Here is a 20,077-nt window from a genome sequence, read left to right as displayed (position 1 = left end):
AGGCAGCTAAATAAAAGGCATTGATCCTTAGTGACCAAGGTCTGGAATTTGCACCTTGAAGTTTGAGGGTATTGTAGTTGATAGTGAAGAAGGTGGCTAGCTGTGGGCTCCAGAACGATGTTTTGGTTGAGTGGATGGAAAGTGGCAAATAGAATTCAGTCCAGAGATGAGGTAATGTATTTGATGAGGATAAACAAATGGGAGGAAGTGAGAGACCTTGGAGTGCATGTCCACAGGTCTCTGAAGGCAGCAAGATAGGTGGATAAGTTTATGGAAGGCTTTCCTTTATTGGATGAGGTAAATACAAAAGCAGGAATGTAATGCTGGTAAGGCCACAGCCAAAATTTTGTCAACAGTTCTGGTCACCACTTTGAGTCCAGGGGAATTGCAAGAATTTACTAGGGCTCGCAAATATGAGGAAAGATTGGATAGGCTAGGGTTGTTTTCCTTGGATAAGAGGAGGCTGAGAGGTGACGAGTAGAAATGATCTGTTGCCCCTGGCAGAGATGTCAGTTACCAGGGGGTACAGATTTAAGGTGACTGGTGGACTGATTAGAGGAAACATGACAACCAGAGGGTGATGAGTATCTACAATATGCTGGCTGCTTTAGTGATTAAGGTAGAAACCCTCAACTCGCTCAAAAGGTATCTGGATCTGCACCAAGGTGCTAGTTTATTTTTCAGCCAGCAGAGAGACAGTGGACTGAATGGCTTCTTTCTGCGCTGTAACTTTTCTATGGTTCTATGGAAGAAGGGCTTATGGAGAAAGTTGTTACTGGACAAAATAAGGAATAGAGAGCAACTTTTGCAGGGTAAAAGTCAAATTGTGCTTGACCAGATGAAGTGATGATGGCTAAACTAGATGTTGAGCAAAGATGAATATTACTAGATGGAACAATTATGGTTGGAAAGAATAATGCTTCCAGGGGGACTAGGGCATAAAAGTTGGAGGTAACTGGGAATTAGTTTTTTAAAAATGGTTCAGGGGATGTGAGTGTCGCTGATCCCTAACTGTTCTTTGAAATGTCAGAAGTTACAGAGGGACATAGATAGGATGCAAGACTGGGCGGAGAAGTGGCAGATGGACTTCAACCCAGATAAATGCGTAGTGGTCCATTTTGGCAGGTCGAATGGGATGAAGGAGTACAATATAAAGGGAAAGACTCTTAGTACGGTAGAGGATCAGAAGGACCTTGGGGTCCGGGTCCATAGGACTCTAAAAACACATTGCTGTCTGTCTGGAGTCACGTGTAGGCCAGACCAGGTAAGGGTGGCAGATTTCCTTCCCTAAAGGACAGATGGATTTTTATGACAATCGACAGTGGTTTCATAGTCAGCAGTAGACTCTTAATTCAAATTTCACCATCTGCCATCCCCAGAGCATTACCCCCAAGTCTCTGGATTACTAGTTTAGCAACACTGCCGCCTCCCCTTAATGGAAGTATTGTGGAAAATTGAGATACAAAGGTTACATAGTTGGGAGCTTGAAAGCAACGAGAGCATTTATTCCAGGGACTGATATAGAAGCAAATAGGGTTGCAAAAAGTATGGAGACATGGGGAAAATCATCAGTTCTGGCTTTGATTAACAATAAGGGCAAGAGAGTGACTAGAAATAATAGTATATGGGTTATAGGAAGAATGGGAAGATCCGTAAAGTCAAGATGAGTCAAATTGTCTCCCATATGTATGTGATTGTCTTTTTGCAATTTAATCCATAAACACCTTAAATAGCATTTCAGTAGTTATGCTCCTTTTTATTACTCAATCTCAATCTTTCCATTTCTAGGTAATTTCATGTTAACAACAGACGGATGACACTTTCAAATCCTCTCCATTGATGAGCTGTTTGAATGCAACACCATCTGGCACATTGGGTAAGTGTTTGGAATTTGATTAATAGTACAAGGTAAACAGATGTTTGCTACTTTAAATGTGTTTTAGTCTTGTACATTTGGAATGAGGAACTTGTATTTGGGGTGCATTTTAAATTGAGTGACCAAATGCCCCTTTATTCAGTGCCCCTGTTTCATCCAATTACTAAATATCATAGAACCAAGGGTCCAACAAGAGAAATTCAGTTGTGAACTGAAAACTGCCGTTCCATAAATGTGCTTCTCGAATCTTGCAATTATAGACAATGAAGTGGCACAAATTATCATTACTGGAATTGGATGTCTCCAACTCATTCCTTGTTCAGGGATTTGACAGCAAATTGTAGTGTTGGCAGACTGCTAAATTTGACATCTTCAGCAAGCACTGTTTGAATAGAATCATTTTTCTTCCCCCACCCACACATTGTTGAACCAGGTGAGGCATGATCACATCACTGAATGCCTCCCCTCCCCCTGATCTTGAAACCTGTCTAACCACTCCACTAACTTCCTCCCTCTACTGGACAGGAAGCGGCAAGTTAGCTGAGATAGCAGAAAGATATTTCATTTGTATAATACAGTATTTAAACTTAAAGGGTTTTTCTTTTACAGGAAAGGTCCTGCAGAGAATATAACATCTTGCCATTGGTTCTAATGGGAACATAACTGCATGCACTTGTTACAAAAGATAAGGACCATGTCTTTCAACTTAAGGTAAAATGAAGTGTGTCAGATGGCTTCTGAAGTCTAACAGCAGGCCATGTGGCTTGATTGTTAGAGATTGAAGTGGGTTCAGGTTTTTTTTTACTGGTAAGGTGCAAAGTGTTCATGTGTGGAGACAATGGCTGTACTGGATAAAGATTGTCTCTCAAGGGTGTTGGGAATGTTGGGCTGTAAACAGTTGTGCTTTAAACTGTTCATTTATTTACAAGATGAAGCCTCAAGGACAGCTAATCAGAATCTACCTGGATACGAGGCCCATCTCATTCACAATGGAAATCTGTCCCCTCTCCATTTCCAAGATTTCCCAGAAAACTCAGTCCATTGGAATCCAAAGGAGAAAGAGCAACTCTAGGCTGAAAATCCAGAACATGGGTAGAAGCTTATTTACATTGGAAAGAACCAAAAATTAGGCTGGAAAAGCTAGAGGGAGAAGTCACTAGAGAAATTTGGTGAAAATAATTCTGAAGTTAAGAAAAGGATAGAACATCCTCAGGGAACTAGAGTAATGTTGGACTGGTTCTGGAAGAATTGAAAGGCTACTGTCTTTAAGTGTCATTTACAGTAAAAAAAACTGACTAAAAAGTATCAAACTTCTGGTTTTATAGCTTGATTGTTTTAATTTAAGGAAAAAAAGCACCAGACTAAATAAAATGATTAAAATTATTGCTCCTGTGTATTTTTTTTCTAAAAGTTGCAACAAATACAATAAGATTTCTTTCCATATGCGAAGTCTTCAGAAACTTTTTTTGGTCAGGCAGGGAATTAAGTGGATGAAAAGCAACTTTCCTCTACAAGGGAATTATTTCACTTATTACCACAGGACTTGCTGAAACTAGTGATATTTTCATGCAATAATATAGCCAAAATGTTGTGACAATGGTCCTTATAACTCGCCCAAGGCTTAAGTTGATCATTTTCCCTTTTGGGAAATGTGGGATTTTGTGTTTAACAGATTAATACCAAAGTACATTCTTAAAACATTAGAAATTATATTTTACATGAAATTTACAAAAGATCAATAAAGAATTTAGGTTTTACATGGGATAGAACAAAACTTTCACAATAATCACATTCCTCAAGTCAGCATTTTTGGTAGCACTTGCTATAGTTTAGGCACATATTGGTAGTTCACATACAACATAACTAGTGATAGAATAGCAAGGCACATTCTGGAGTTGTGTATGTAGTGTAAAAATGTTCATTAAAGCATGCAATATGTTTTACAGTAATTACTGTACCATACCAGTGCTTGCCTTTTAAATAAAACAATAAACTAAGAACCATTGTAACAGCTTTTATCAAAGGCCATTCTAACAATGTCAACATGAGTTTACAACATGTGTTTGTAAAGAACAAAAAAACTTGAGTATAAACAAATAAAATGAATAAATGGTTCCTAACTGATAACAGAACACAAGTAAATTCACATTCAAAAAGAAAAATCAGTTTTGTAACTTAGGTATTTGCATATCCCACTAGATGAACTATGTTGTCAGATTTATTTGACAAGGTCTATATATAGTGACTTCTAAAAGGAATGCCAGAATATTTAAAGTTTAAAATGTAGTTCTGTACCATGATACACTATACAAATTCATAAATACAAAAAACCTAAAACTAGCAAAGGTGGAACACCAGTGAAAATGTGCTATGATAAAATGATAGTTATGGGCTCACATATGTGATTCCCTGAAAGATGAAATCAACCCTGGCCTCACGTTGGTGTTTCTACTGTACTGTACAGGGGTGAGGGTTTCAAAGCAGATCCATCCACTTCCCCTCCATCCCACAATGGCAAGTTACAAGAGCGGACCCGAGTAAAATAATTAACCAATCTCAGATCTGCTTCAGTACCTAGTTAGAGGTGCAGTAGCCTGATAAGAGGAAAAAAAGGTATCAACTTGTTTGTGTGTACCTTTCATAAATATTCAATCTGGAGCATCTCCCTACTCCATTCCACATTGTGGAAAGTCTGTATATACAGTCAGGATTTACATAGGCAAATGACACTGCACCAGCTATCTCTTCACAATATTGACTGCTACCTACAAAAAGACAACTTTAAAAACAATACAGTAACTAATAAGTTTTCTGAAGTTGTTTATAACAATTTCCAGACAGAAACATTTCGGCATAAAATCCCAACTATCCAGGAGGAGCCATACGTGAAAAAACAATGCTCACATCTGTCCATAATTATGATTAACCCACAGGTACAAAAACTGCATTGTGGCCATCTATTCACTGGAGTTGGACTCTATATGCACAAATAAGCAGCTTTACCTGAAACAAAAGCAACATTGCATTAGAAAGTGGTAATATACCAACACACTTCAGCATATTTTAATGGTCTAAAGTATTAAAAACAGAGAGAGTAATGTTCTAACCTGAACTGCTGAGTTAGACAACTTCTAGGCTTTGCTACTAATGCTTGTGAACAACTGGCATTCCTGATCCTCATGGGTTTTGAGCAAAGACACTATTGGAAATCACTAATTCTAGCTATGGCCAAATATTTAATTCACTTTGTTCTGCAAGATTAAGGATGCCCACTTCAAATGAAGCACCACAAGCTTGCTGGGATTTGTGAAACTATAGTTAAAAGCAGCTGCTGAAATTTGAAACCAAAACACAAAATGCTGAAAATCTCAGCAGGTCTGACCGCATCTGTGGAGAGAATAGAGTTAACATTTCAAGTCGATAACCTTTCGTAACAGTACAGTCATTCAGACTTGAAACATTAGCTCTATTCTCTCCTCAGATGCTGTCAGACCTGCCGAGATATTCCAGCATTTTCTGTTTTTACTTGCAAAACCATTCTTTAGCATAAACTTGTAGCTTAAGAGGAGGTATCTAGTTATTTAATCCATTCAACTCAAGCTGTTAAGTTACAACAATCCCAAAGAATAGCAAACAGGTTTGAACATTCATTCTAGATGTGGAACAGCAACAGAGAAATTTGCTGTCCATGAAACAATAAGTGAAAAGGCAGATTAGTCACAATTGTATTTCAAGAAAAAGTCAGTGAAGGGGAGGAAAAGGTAACTACTAATGTTGAAATTAGCTATATATAAAATCAAGTTAACCAAATGCCATTTCTGAGCTTTTCAGATTGCTCAATGACAACACTGACATAAGCAGCCATTTCCGATGTGGCAAGAATTCATTTAACCACAGAAGTAAATCATTCAGGTCAAAAGCGGAATCCAGCATTAGCTGACCTAATTAAAAATGTTACAAGTTTGGCAAATTAAACTATCACTAGCATGGATTCCTAAAGTGTGCAAATCAAATCAATAGGAATTCAATGCTTGATCATTACCCATGTGACCCCCCACTGTGAATACTTTATTTAGAGAGAAGGAGGAATAGCTTTAAAATATCAACAAAAGAGTTAGAGGCTATGGATAGGGTGGGATTGTACTGCTAGACTGGCTATAGAAGGGTAGATAAGTCACCTAGACTGAATGGCTTACATCTCAGTTCACTTAATGAAGATTGACACAGGTTTAAGGTGCTGGGGGGTAGGTACAGGGGGGATGTCAGGGGTAAGTTTTTCACTCAGAGGGTGGTGGGTGAGTGGAATCGGCTGACGTCGGTGGTGGTGGAGGCAAACTCGTTGGGGTCTTTTAAGAGACTTCTGGATGAGTACATGGGATTTAATGGGATTGAGGGCTATAGATAGGCCTAGAGGTGGGGATGTGATCGGCGCAACTTGTGGGCCGAAGGGCCTGTTTGTGCTGTGGCTTTCTATGTTCTATGTTCTATTGCGGAAGGGCTTCCAAGGGGTATGGGGGGGGGGGGGGGCAAAAGTGACATCCTTAGTTAAGAAAGGATACAAGAACAGGCCAATTAGTTTAATCAATAGTAGGTAAGGTGTCAGGGAAACAGGCAGTTGGGAGTTTCAGCTTATCAATGAAGTAACTGAGAAATCCTTGTGGATTTTTAAAAAGTGTTTGGCCAAGTGCCATACAAAAGACTTTGTTGCCATGCACATTCTGTTCTAGTGTTTAATTCAATTACATCATTGGTAGGTAGTTAATGTCTGCTTAATGTATACCAATCAAAAAGTGATTTTAATGCACCAACAACTTCTGCAAGTCTCATTTACTTTAACAATGTTCATTGTCATTTTATTTGTAAAATTCACCTAACTGCTCAGCCCAAACTCACTGCTTGAGGTCAGAGTCTGTGTGACAGGCCCCGCCCCAGAAATCCACTTCTCCTTTCCTCCAGTGACAGGAGCTCTGGCCAGATTCCCCAGAAACCCACATTCCACACTGCATCCTTATTGAAAATTACTTAAATTCAAGCTAACAAGCCAACAATGTTGGCTCCAATTTACATTGCTTAATTCACATCACCAAAAAATTCACATTTTAGTGCAAAATGTGATAGCTTTGGCAGGCTGGGTGCAGTGTAATGGCATCATTGGTTTTCTGTGCATGTACAGACCAGTGCGCATATGCAGACAGGCATCAGTGGCAATCTTGCATTGGCAGGAGACGCTAACAAAACTGGGGCTCATGGAATGGGAGGGTCAGACACCAACTTTTCATCCAATTGAGCAAAAGGCAGAAAACAACAAGTCAAGATAAATTTGTTATTTTTCAGGATGGAATTCAGTAGTGTTACCCAAGGGTCAGAGCAAGGATCACTGCTTTATTTGCCATGTACATTAAAAAAAAACTTGGCTCTTGGAATAGAGTAGAATTTCAAAATTTGCTGATGATGCCAAACTTGGAGGAGTGGCAACTAGTGAGATGAAAGGTGCCGATGAGATTTACCAGAATAGTTCTAGGGATGGGGGATTTTAGTGACAAGGGTGAATTGGAAAAGCTAGGTTTGTTCTCCTTGAAACAAAGGAGAAAAAGAGGAGAGAGTTGATAGAACTGTACAAGATAATGAATTTGGACAAGGAAAGCATTGTCTCTTTAGCTGATCGTACAAGAACTAGCAGACTCAAATGTAGAGTTTTGGGCAATGGATGTGGGGGTATGCAAGGAAGAACCTTTTTATGCAGTGAATAGTAATGAGCTGGAACTCACTGCCCAAGGAAGCGATGGAAACAGAAACAATCAACGATTTCAATTTATAAAGAAATAAATCTGCAGGGCTGTGGGCATCGAACAGGATGTGGGACTGACTAGATTGCAGAGAGCTGGCAAGGACTTGATGGGCCAAACAGCCTTCTCGTGCGCCATAAATGGCTGCATATGCAGACATACAAGGATAATACTGGGTTGAATAGTTGAATTACCAACACAATATCTACATCAATGTATGAAGAGCATCCAACTGGTAGAGGTTAGCACCAGTCACAGAACCAGAAGAGTCAGTATTTTTGGACGAAGCAAGGAAAATGGGTCACTCCTCTACATGTTCAAATTACAATATCACAACAGGCAAGTTAATATACAAGTATTTATAGTTCATATTAAGAGTCAAAAGTAACCTTGCAGCAGGAATAAACCAATTTTGATTGATTCCCATTAGATTCCATAGATGGTCTGTAATTGTGATTAAAGCATTTTACGCTTTCAAAATGTTACGGTTTAATTTTTGAGAGTTTTACTCTAATATGTTAAAATATGCCTACCTTGGCAGTAGGTGCTTCCGCAAGTCTAATAAATAATTTATTAGTGCCAGGCACTGGACTGAAGGAATAAATAAAATGACTATCCTGGAAAACAAAAACAAATTAAATTGGTCAAGCTAGATTTCAACATATTAAAAAGCTGTCAAACATTTTTTTCAGCATTAAATTTAGATTATGATCAAAAACAATGTATATTTAGACTAATGAGAACAATCACAAGTCACCAACATTGGTGAAATGTTGTTTTTCTAGTACATCAAGATCCAGAAATATTTGTAGGTGAAATGGAGCTGAAGAATCCCTACGACTGACCAAAAACTGAACTGGACTAGCCATATTGCTGTTGCTATAACAGCAAGTCAGAAGTTAGAAACCGTGCTGAGTGTAAAATCTTCTGATTCCTCAAGGCAGAAGGCAGGAGTGTGAATACTCTCCAGTTATCTGGATGAGTGCAGCTCCAACAGTCATAAACTTGACACCATCCAGGACATAGCAGCCCACTTGATTGGCAGCCCATCCACCCCCTCTACTGCCAATACACAGTGGGAACAGTGTGTACCATCTACAACATGCGTTGCATTATCTCATCAAGGTAGCATCTTCCAAAACCACAACCGCCACGAGCTAAAAGGACAAGGGCAGCAGACACAGGAGACCACCACCTGGAAGTCCCCTCAAAGCCACTCACCATGCTAATTAGGAAATATATTGCTGTTCTTTCACCGTCGCTGGGTCAAAATCACGGAACTCCCTTTTAAATCAAATTTTAAAATCATCAGCTGGGATTTTAACAGCAAAACTGATTACTATTGGAAAGAGGAAACCCGATCTAACCATCATTGAACAGACAGGCTGTTGATTGGATATCACCAAAATGAGAAAGTTTTTTGAGGCAGTGATTTCCTGTCTCCATTTCTCAGAATCATGGCCTACAAAACCTTTAACAGTTACCAGTATAAACACTGTCCACTTTAGCAGCAGAGGAAACAGATGGAAATTGCAGTGATCATTTGAAATTTAGCATGGAGTTTGTCCTGATGAATGCAAAACGAAAAGCTCTGGCAACATGTCTCTCTTTTCAGCAATATTACCACCAAGAAACAGACTAGGTACAACTCTGAAATGTAAAATTGTGATTCATAACTGAGTCACAAGTACAAATACTCATCTGTTTACTCCACAGTTTTGGTAGCAAAAGGAGCCTTTAATCAACAAGTCCTGGACTTCATATAAAACTCGCATGCAACAACATAACATTTCCAATTCAAATTCAGCATAGATTTTCAACTAGCTACCCAAATATAAAAGTGAAAAAAAAATCAATGGAAATTAAAATTGCACTGATTTAAAAGCCACTTTCAAACCCAGATAGCAAGTAACAAATTTGCTCACAGTTTGACAAGTTGGGAAAACACAAAATAAAGAATGAGTACTTACCAAAAATACAGGAAGTTGAAATTTATCATTTAGAATAACAGCCTGAACACTGCAGGATCCACAGAGTTTAGCCACGATGTGGTCATGGCTATAAAAGTTTGCATGAAAGATAAAGAGAAGAATCCCAGTCCCTAGAGACAGAGAGTGGCCTGGATTAGTTGACCCCCATAGACATGCAAAACAGTGCAAATACACTCAGTTTACAGCAGACGTGCCGTCACAAATGCGATTTGCCCATTGTATGTAATAGCCAGTTTAAGGCTGAAGTGAAGATGGAAATCTAACCCCTCAATATCAGATTTTAGTGCTTGAGCATGTGCCATCATTCAACGTTATAATGGTTTATTTACAACCCAAGCCTTTGCGCCAACTCTTTTGTACCTTTGGTTAACAAAAATCATTAAAAAGAGAGCATCAATTGCCTTTGGAACAAAGTACCAAATTTTGACAAAGGGTGGCAGAGGTGTTTCCTCACCTCACACCTGAAAAGGTTTTGCTCTAATTTATAGAGTATTTCTAGATGCTCCTACCAGCACAAAATTTTTTATTTACTGTTTTGTGGTGCCCTTGAATACATTGAAAGCTTCAACCAAATTACCTTTTAACTTTCTAAATTCCAGTGAATACAACCCAAGTTAGTGCAAACTCTCCTCATAATTTAATCCTTGGAGCCCAAGTATTAGTCTGGTAAATTCATGCTTCACCCCCTCAGGGGCCAGTGTATCCTTCCTGCAAATCCAAAACCTATCACAATACTTCAGTAACCAGGGCTTTGTTAAGTATAATTTCTTCCCCTTGTATTCACATCCTCTAGATATGATGGCCAGCATTCCATTAGTCTTTGATTTTCTTTGCATGTTATAATGACACATGTACTTGTACCATTTAGAAAATAGTTTTCAAGTACAAAGTCACTGACCTAATTTGACTATATTGAAATTCACCCAATCCTCTGACTTGCTACTTTCCAATACTATAAACTGCCTCTTTTAATCTTATACAATCCATGACTTAGTGAGTCGTACATGGGTCTTTCTGAGTTTTTACTTAATCTATTTTTGTTGGCTATTTTGATTTATTTTCATGGCACTAAGTTAGGTAGCATGGTAAGTGATTTAGATAGAAGCATAAAAATTGTGAGTTTTTGATCAGTTGAGTGAGTGTGCTTTAGAAACAAAGGGAAAAAAAGAGAACTATCCAGAAATATAGAAACAAATAAGGGCTTTTTATATTTAAAGGAAGAGTGTAGCTAATGTTATCGTTGTCCCTTAGTAGCAGAGGCAGGAGAAACTATCATGGGAAACGAGGAAATGGCAGAGACATTAATATTGTGTGTCCATCTTCAGATTAGAAGACAGGTTGCATAGCAGAAATAGAGGGTAACCTCAGGGCTAAAAAGGCAAAGAAATTAAGGTAATTAATACCAGCAAGAGAAGGTATTATAGAAACTTAAATCTGACAAATCACTGCTTGATAGGTACACTCTGGGGTTCTAAAAAAGATTGTGAATGCACTAAGATTTTTCAAAATTCCTAAGATTCAGCAAGTGGCCCAGCAAATTGAAAGTCGGTAAGTGTAACACAAACTTTCAACAAAGGAGGAAGAGAGAAAACAGGGAACTACCGGTCAGTTAGTCTAACCTCTGTCAGTGGGAAAATGCTTGCATCTATTATGAAGGAAGTCTAACAATATGCTTTGAAAAGCATACACGGTACATAAGCAGGAAATTTTGTTTGAAAAATTATAATTTTTTAAAGAATGTAACTAGTAAAGTAGATTAAGGGGAACCAGTGGATGTGGTTAGGCATTCAATAAGGTGCCACACAAAAGTTTAACAGCAAATATAAGGGCTCTCAGAGCTGGGGGCAATATATTAACATGGACAAAGGATTGCTTGACACTAGGCATAAGCAAGACATTTTCAAGTTGCAGTGGAGTGCCAGTACTTAGGCTTTAGCTATTACAATTTACACTGAAGACATGGATGAAGAGACAGAAGGGCAATTCTTGGGCAATTTACCCAAGTTTGCTGAGATGGTTTCTGCTGGTCAGGGAATCTAAAACACAGCGGCGCTGTCTCAGGACAAAGGGCTGATCATTTAGGACGGACTTGGAGAAAATATTTCACTCAAAGGGTTGAGAATCTTTGGAATTCTTCATCATGGAATACATTCAAGGCTAGGATATTCTCAGGGAACAAAGGGATAGGGAGAACAGGTAGCAAAGTCAGCCATAACTCTATTGAATGGCACAGCAGGGTCAACAGGCCATATGGTCTACTGCGGTTCACATTTCTTGTGTTACCAGCAAACTCGAGCTCAGTGACCAAGCAGGAAAGATTCAAGACCGAGACATCGACTGCAGATGTTTTGCTCAAAACAGTCCCACTGCCCACAAATGTCCATGTTCTAGAGTTCAGACACACAAACCGCTCTGCCATATTTTAGTCTAGATTATTTATATCTACCTCTAAATTCACTGCAAGTTATTTTTTTGTACACACAGCACCAAAACAATGGAATCATTTTAAATGCCTAGACTATCCGAGCTCAAGTACACTTGTCCCTGATTTGATCTTGAAAAACTTCAGTTACTCAATCAGCCTACTCTTCTGTTGACATCACTTTAGGGAACCTCGCTCCTTGACATTCACTCCCCCCTATTTCTGGGCATTCCAATTGAGATGCTGAATTTTTAAGTCTTTGGAGCGGTAGTGTCCAGTGAGGTCCAACATCAGGGGGTCCAAGAGTTCAACGTGGTTTTTAATCCTAACTTTTCCTGGGTAGTTATTCTTCTGAGAGTCCGCAACCATCCAAAGTGTCGGATTTAAATCAGAGTTGCAGATGGTTCCATGTACAACATCACTGCCCAGAAGTTTAAACTTCCTGGGCAATTATCATGCAGTTCTTGCAGCCCTTAACCTCACACATATTCTGGGGTTCCTCCCAAGTATCAACCTTCTGAGGAACATCTGGGCCTCAGCTCAAAAAGGCGTGAAATGGTCAGGGAGCCAGAAGAGCAGCTCACAACAGGAAGTGTTCGAGAGACTTTTGAAAATTTTCTCTTGGAAAACTTCACAAAGATGTTTTTTCATTGCAGCGAAGATAATTGAGGCAAGTTTGAAACACTGGGCCTGCTCTAAATAATTTAATGACAGGTAATCACAGCAAACCACTACTCTAACTGCTCAATATAGTCACATTTAATAACAGGTTTTAAGCAGCATTTTTTTTAAAATGATGGACACGCAAATGGTCTGTACCATTTGCCTTCCAAACCCATTATCTCGACCACTAGAACAACAGCAGCAGATGCAGTGGGAACACAACCACCTGCAAGTTTGCCTTGAAGTCATACACCACCAAGACTTGGAAGTCTTACTGCCATTCCTTCACTGTCACCGAGTTAAAATCCTGGAGCCGCCTTCCTCACTAAAGGCTGTCAACAGCTCAACACCATCTTCTCAAGGGCAATTAGGGATGGGCAAATACTGCCTAGTCAGTAATGCCCACACCCCATGAAAGAATAGAAAAGACCTGTTGAATGAAAGGAATTCATATAAAGTTAAAGTGCAGTTAAGCCTTTTATTTTGTGCCAGAAGGCTGGTAAATGTGCTTCTGACTACTTTAAATCTGTATTCCCCTCATTGAGAAAATTTAACAGGCTTAAATCAGTGTGCGCTCTAGTTTTAAGATAATAAAGAAGCTTGAAAGGAAAAGTTCAGAAAACGGGTTAATGTTTTTGAATACCTGATATTTACTGGAGATTCTCCCTTCCATTCTTTTTAGATCAATTGTACTAAAGAGCTCCATGTCTGACTACCCCAGTTTTGAAAGATTAAATCCAAAATGTTGGCCCACACCTTCTTACACTCAAACTTTTCGGTTTTATTGTTCCCCCCACCCACCCACTGAAATGAGAACAGCCATTTTCATTATAGAAACCATGCTCAAAGTCAGAGAAACCAAAATCAAAAAATGAAATTTCTTGCTGATATTTTACTGAGATCACACAAAGTTGCCCCCTAATATTTTTATTTGAATCGGCCAATGAAGTTACCTTTTCCAGTATGAGGAGATTTTGTATCTATATTGCAGTATACACACTTACCTTCGACTGAACTGTGTTGAGGTTTATAGTTGAAGTCCAAAGCAAAGTCTGGTCCTTCACAAAGTCGGTGACAAGCTACTGGAAACACAGGCTCCAATAATGACAGACGCGCTTCAAAGTAATCCCTGATTGTTTCATCCGTTACTCTGGATATGCTAGTCAGAATATTAAATTGTACATCCTGTAAGTTCTTAAATCCAAATAACCTCAATTTGCCAGGCTAGATCCTACATCAGTCTTTTTCAAACATGTTTATCATGAAAAATACAAATCAAATAACACACACGATACATTTACCTCTTAATAGCATGGTGCGGATTTATTTATTCCCGTGATCCTTCATGTGACTAAATTGCTGATCTTAGCCATACTGACAGGAAACTACCCATAAGAAAATGAGGCAAAAAATACTGACGGCAAACTAAGTACCAGACTGCTGTTGGCACAAATCAAAACAATTGTGACAAGAGTCTGGATTATAAATTTCCCAGCTCGAGAAGAAAATGCAAGATCATAACTGACAAAGTCACATTCCTAAGAAAGTGCTGTTTGCTTTAATTTTCTTCCCTCTGCTCTGCATGCTTCCATACACCTAGTAATCCTCAAGTAGAGCCATAACCATTTGAGAGTGGCAGCTCGACATGGTAGCTGGTTACTGTGTGAGGATTTCAAGCAGAGTTTTGACAACTTCAGAAATTAAAATTAACTTACTGGTTAAGCAGTTAGAACTGACAGTGGTTCAAACTTAATTCTAAGGGGGTCTCTAGATCACATGCAGGAACCTTCCCTAAGCCAGAATGCCAAAGGGACAAGTGGATATCAGAAACCTGCCACTGACCAAAGGTTAACCTTGAATCTGTCAATCCTAGATGGTTTGGTTACTCATTAGATAATCTGTTCCCCAGTGAGCAATTTTATTAAATACTTGACCAAGACAGTTAAAAATACAAATATCCAGATATAATCAAAAATGCCAAGCAGTATAAATACCAAGATTAATATGGATGGGCCAAAATAGAAATTAGACTTTTGAGATTGTAAAAATTAAGTCAGTGCTAACCACCTGAAATAACTGAATAATATTTTTGGTGATGCACTTACGTTTCCACGTGATTCTTTAGCAGATCATATATTAGTACATTATTGCTCTGTTTAGCATAGTATAGAGCATTATTCTGGTGTTTAGAAAGGATGCCACAGTCTGCACCATATTCTAGCAGAAGTCTTACGATATCAGCATTTCCTCTTTTGCAAGCCTACAAGAGCAAAACACAAATGTTAAAGGCTCTGAATACTTCATTAATAGCTATTTAGTCATTATGACGAGGACAGGTTTCATCGTATTTTAGAGCAATGGAGCTAATACTTTAATTTAGAGTCTTCTGATCTTTATGGCATGTAAATGGGGTTTCTGTCATACTTCAAAGTTATAGCGGTGCAGCAGCAGAAAGACAGAGGACATTAAAGACCATCATTGCAACCAAAAGGAGTGTTTGACGATAAACTAGCGTATCTTAAGCTTTCCCTTCCATCCTCACTTGATCATCTCCTTTTCCTTGTATACATGTTGCCTTTGACAAATGTTACTTGTAGTGACAGTCAGTGTCCACATCATGCACAAGGTACCAAAGCTTTCCACCATCATCCTCAGTTTTACTACCTACAGAAGAGAATCATAGAATGGTAACAAGCACAGGAGGCTGCTATTCTGCACTAGCTCAGTGTTTGAGCTAGTCCGACGCCCCTGTCTTTTCCCCACCTCTCTGCAAACTATTTTCTTACAGGCAATTCCCTTTTCAAAGCTATGATTGAATTTGCTTCCACCACTCAGGTAGGCGATTCCAGATCCTAACTTGCATTAAAAAAAAGGTTTTTCCTCTTGTTGCCTGTGGCAAAAGAAACAGTCTTAAATCAATGTTCCCTGGCTCTCAACATTTCCATCAAAGGGAACAGTTCCTCCTATTCTGTCACCTGTTACTGAATACTAGAAAAAGCAATAGCACCTTATTTCTTTCCCTACCAAAATCGCCACACATATTTGCCGTGGTTACATTATAATCCTTGGCTGAACCAGATTATACAAAATTGCATGACTCTGTCTAAACTGGAACCAAGTTTCAAATCCCATATGCCATCAGTCACTAAGATTGCCTACTTCCACCATATCAACTGCATCTACTCGTGTTATTTCTACAATGGTTGAAATCTTTGACAGTGCATTCGCTGCCTCCAAACTTGATTTTGTGGAGGACTTCCTTGCTGACTTCCATTAAGAAAAACTTCAATTCGTCCAAACTTCCACTGCTCTCACCCCGCACAACATTAGGCCCCTTGCCTATCGACTTGCCATTAGTTTTCTATCCCACAGTGCATTTACTTCATAATTCTGTTTTACAAACCCCTCCACCCTTCCCCATTTTTAGCTTTCTCCAGCTTAATGCTCAGTCTTTGTTCTTTAGTCCACCAACTATGTCCCCATGCACTCCATGTCACCCTCCAAGATGAGGTTGATGACAATCTTGATGCTTTGGTCCTGGTCTGAATCTTTTATTGAACCATTTGGTTCATAGAAATTCTCTTCCTATAAAAGCCCCCTGAAAAATTCTCTTTTCAACCATTCTTCGTCATACAACTTTTCCACAACTGTTCAGAATCATTTTCTTCGCAGTGAAGAATCATGGGATTTTCCTGTAGGCTGAGCACAAAGTGGCAGTGGAATTAAAATGTACAGCAGCTTCACCTTCCCTGACACACCCCTATCCCAATCTGGATTTAGATCCTTCAGTGCAATAAATATTTTCCTGCTCTATTCTAAAGCTCAACTCATTGCTAGGCCAGAAATTTTCACCACGTGCTCTCTACTTTTCTTCCAGGAAAGTACTCAATCTTTGTTCAGTACATCCTAACAGTTGATCTCAGGAACAAGCAGATTAATAAAGTCATACTTTTCTTTCTAAAGTAGATTATCCAGTTTGGAAACACTGCAAAATACCAATAGCAGTTCACCTCATGAGAACTCTGGGATGATACTATTACCTGGAACAAACGCACAGTTTTTGGAACTTTCTGTTCTGTAACTTACAGCTTCATTCATGATATGAACATAACGCATCTTATAGATTTTAATGATATCGCCAGAACAAGTTACATATACCTTCATTAATGCAGTTTCTCCACTGATCTGTTGAACATTGACTTGGGAACCTGCCTCCAGAAGAATCGCCACTGTTGTAAGATAATTCTAAGGAAAGGCAGGGAAAAAGAAAATAAAAGATGTTAATATATTTGTGTGTTAAACATACTCATGTATTAATTATACACAGTTACATTTAATGAGTATATGGTTAATGGGAGCATTTGTTTGAAGCATCCAGTTATAATAGCTATTTAATCATCATCATCATGACATGTTTCACCTCATTTTAGAGAAATGGGGCTATTACTTCAGTAAAGTCTTCTAGTCTTTATGGCATGTAAATGGGGTTTCTGTCCCACTTCCAGTGAAGTTATAGTGGTATAGTAGCAGAAAATCAAAGGCATTCAAGACCATGACTGCTATCAAACACTCCTTAAATTTCCTTTGGTCTTTACAACTCCAACTTTTATATTCCACACAATATTTGACTAGCATGGGCTTTACTTGTAACCACACATACTAGTTAGAATACAGTTTTAACCAAGGTGCTAATCATGGTGGCACAGTGGTTAGCCCTGCTGCCTCACTGCATCAGGGACCCGGGTTTGATTCCCAGTTTGGATCACTGTCTGTGCAGAGTCTACACTTTCTCCCCATGTCTGCATGGGTTTGCTCTGGGTGCTCCAGTTTCCTCCCACAGTCTGAAAGACGTGCTGATTAGGTGCATTGGCCATGCTAAATTCTCCCTCAGTGTACCCGAACAGGTGCCGGAGTGTGGCAACTGGGGGATTTTCAAAGTAACTTCATTAACACTGCAATGTAAGCCTATTTGTGACACTAATAAATACAGTGTATGCTTTAGCTTTTAGCTGAGTGTTTATTTCATACATTAACAGCCATGTTCAGAACTGGGAGTACTCCTAATCTCAGACCTTGCTAAAGGCTTGAATATTTGACATTTGTCACCTGGTTCTCAACTATCATTTAGGACTGGAGCCAGATCAGAAACACATTTTTCCTCTTTAAATACACACCATTACTAATGTCATGTTCCAGAGCTTTCGCATGACCACTGCAGAAACAGTAGTGAAAAGAAAACTTACAAATATGTAATGTTGATTTAACCTCAATAATTTGATTCAGGAATAAAAGTTGAAGCTTTAGTACAAAGCTATACAAGCAAGGAAAGTCCAGCTAATAAGCTGGATTTATAGCACATCAGCCAATATCACCATAGCCAAAATTAGATATTGAACAATTTCCTTCATTATCCTCAAACCTGACAGGAGAAAAGGGAAGTATTTTTTAATCATTTAGTTTTTAAAAAGAAGAAATATTACATGCAAATATTTAATAACGATTGGTTTGGAAAAGCAGCAGATTATAAGGACACCAGTTAAATTGGGATTAAAAATTACTATCAAAATCAAACTGCTACTAAATTCTACTTCCATTACAGGATTACTGAAATAAATTAATTGCAGGTCAGTTTTATTACTTATTTGCACATAAAAGACAAGAAAAGCACAAGTGATTCTAACTGCATAAATAACTAATAGTAGTCGTAGGAGTAGAAAGCACAACCTTCTCAGCTGCATGCATCAATGCAGTGGTGCCATTCTTCTGTCTGGAACTGATCTTCGCACCCTTCTTGATGAGCAACCTAAGAATGTCATCTTGCCCTCCAGCAGCTGCAAACATGACCAGATTCATTCCACTAGGGTCCTGTAACAGAGACAACATCCTAAATATGAAATTTTAAATGATTAATCAACTGGATGACAATTCACCACCACCCCACCCGACTGATATCAGACATGTGGAGAAAATTAAAATTGGCCACGGGCCCATTTTCTTCAAATTTAACCGGATTTCACGATTTAGCTCCTCATTTTCTTCAACTGCTTGGGTAAAGCTGACAATGGTCATCACTAATGTTACAAAAGTTTGTGAACAGCAGTTTTAAAGCAATTCATTAAAAGCACTTGTATCTATATCACAACCTTAGGATGTTCCAAAACATTTTACAACATGAAGTAGTCTTGAAGTGCAGTCACTATTGTAGGAAAGGTGGCAACCAAACTGCACGCAGCAAATCCCACACAAGTAGCAATGACCAATTCCACCTCCTCTCTACTACCCCTCCCCCACAATTGAGGAGTATGTGAAGGATAAATATCAGGACACAAAGAATAACTCCCTTACTCTTTGAAATACTGTCATGGGATCTTTAACATTCCTGAAATGGGGCAGTTGCTGTTTTTCTTCTCTTTGTGCTTAGATAAACACCAAGGTACCAATCATGCATAAGGAATTAGTTAATACTGAAATACATAGGTTCATTTAAAGATCTGAGAAGTTAGTATCAGTATCTAGTTGGAGAGCTTGTACACGAGTTGGTAACTTCCTCACGAGTTGGTAACTTCCTCAGAACAAACAGAGACCAAATCTGAATCACATGAAACAGTGCATCATTTGCCTCCAGTGATGAATACAGAAAAACCTACCACACCCACTTAGAGGTGTACAACAGCAGTTTTCCAAAAGATGGAACCTGTAACAGCACAGCATTCCCTCAGGACTGTACATAAATGCTAGCCTGGGTCATGTGCTCAAATCTCTGGAATGGAACTCGAACCAACGAACTTCTGACTCAAATGATCAGTTTTAACAGTTAAACCATCCTTCCACAAGAGGAAGTGATCATATAACAACGGCTGTTCTTAAAATTGACTTCCTTACTATCAAGCTAAATTTGTTCCATAACCATTCCACTGCCACCTACCACAAAACTTCAGATGTAGGCAAACAATAAAATGGGCACAAATGGGTATAATCTGAAGTCGCTATTAGTGATGCTATTTTCTTCTTGGGGCCACACCATGAACATCTGATCATGGAGGCAAAAGCTCACTGGTGGTTCAAGACACAAATCTGTGTCTTTCAAAGAAAAATCTACAATAAAGTACTATGTGATAAAGTATAAAAATAAATTTAATTTTTAATTCATTAATTGGCCTCCACTGTGCCATAACCATTCTATAATTAAATAAATATTCAACACATTGCACTTATATAAGTCTGTTAACTTAGTAAAAAGATCAAAAGCTCTGCACAGGGGCATAGCAGATAAAAAATGACATTACACCAAAGTTAACATTCAGAGAAGAAACTGATCCTTTGGTCAAATATTTGGATT

The 20,077-nt window shown here is 38.7% G+C and overlaps 2 protein-coding genes across 9 annotated transcripts in view; one reads left to right on the top strand and one right to left on the bottom strand.

Moving 5' to 3' along the window:
• The window catches only part of LOC144499733 (paraspeckle component 1-like), a 97,091-nt gene extending 93,839 nt beyond the window's left edge, over positions 1-3,252 (top strand). For 2 of the 6 annotated variants that reach the window (XR_013498888.1, XR_013498890.1), the window contains 2 exons: positions 1,789-1,876; positions 2,486-3,252. Coding sequence is in view for 2 of the 6 variants with exons in the window: in XM_078222103.1 (XP_078078229.1) it covers positions 1,789-1,803 (15 nt within the window). In the remaining 4 variants the exon portion in view is untranslated. Of the gene's footprint in view, positions 1-1,788; positions 1,926-2,485 lie in introns of those variants that run through there. The other 4 variants (XR_013498889.1, XR_013498887.1, XM_078222103.1 and 1 more) reach the window with 4 other exon arrangements.
• Positions 3,253-3,570: 318 nt separating this feature from the next.
• The window catches only part of mphosph8 (M-phase phosphoprotein 8), a 54,629-nt gene continuing 38,122 nt past the window's right edge, over positions 3,571-20,077 (bottom strand). For all 3 annotated transcript variants that reach the window (XM_078222089.1, XM_078222090.1, XM_078222091.1), the window contains 7 exons: positions 18,463-18,603; positions 16,897-16,983; positions 14,844-14,998; positions 13,743-13,897; positions 9,633-9,763; positions 8,196-8,279; positions 3,571-4,879 (listed from right to left, as the gene is read on the bottom strand). In XM_078222089.1, the coding sequence (XP_078078215.1) occupies positions 4,838-4,879; positions 8,196-8,279; positions 9,633-9,763; positions 13,743-13,897; positions 14,844-14,998; positions 16,897-16,983; positions 18,463-18,603 (795 nt within the window). In that variant the 3' untranslated portion in view covers positions 3,571-4,837. The remainder of the gene's footprint in view (positions 4,880-8,195; positions 8,280-9,632; positions 9,764-13,742; positions 13,898-14,843; positions 14,999-16,896; positions 16,984-18,462; positions 18,604-20,077) is intronic.

Source organism: Mustelus asterias, chromosome 10 (assembly GCF_964213995.1).
Source record: "Mustelus asterias chromosome 10, sMusAst1.hap1.1, whole genome shotgun sequence".
NCBI lineage: Eukaryota > Metazoa > Chordata > Chondrichthyes > Carcharhiniformes > Triakidae > Mustelus > Mustelus asterias.
This window is presented reverse-complemented; position numbering and strand designations above follow the sequence as displayed.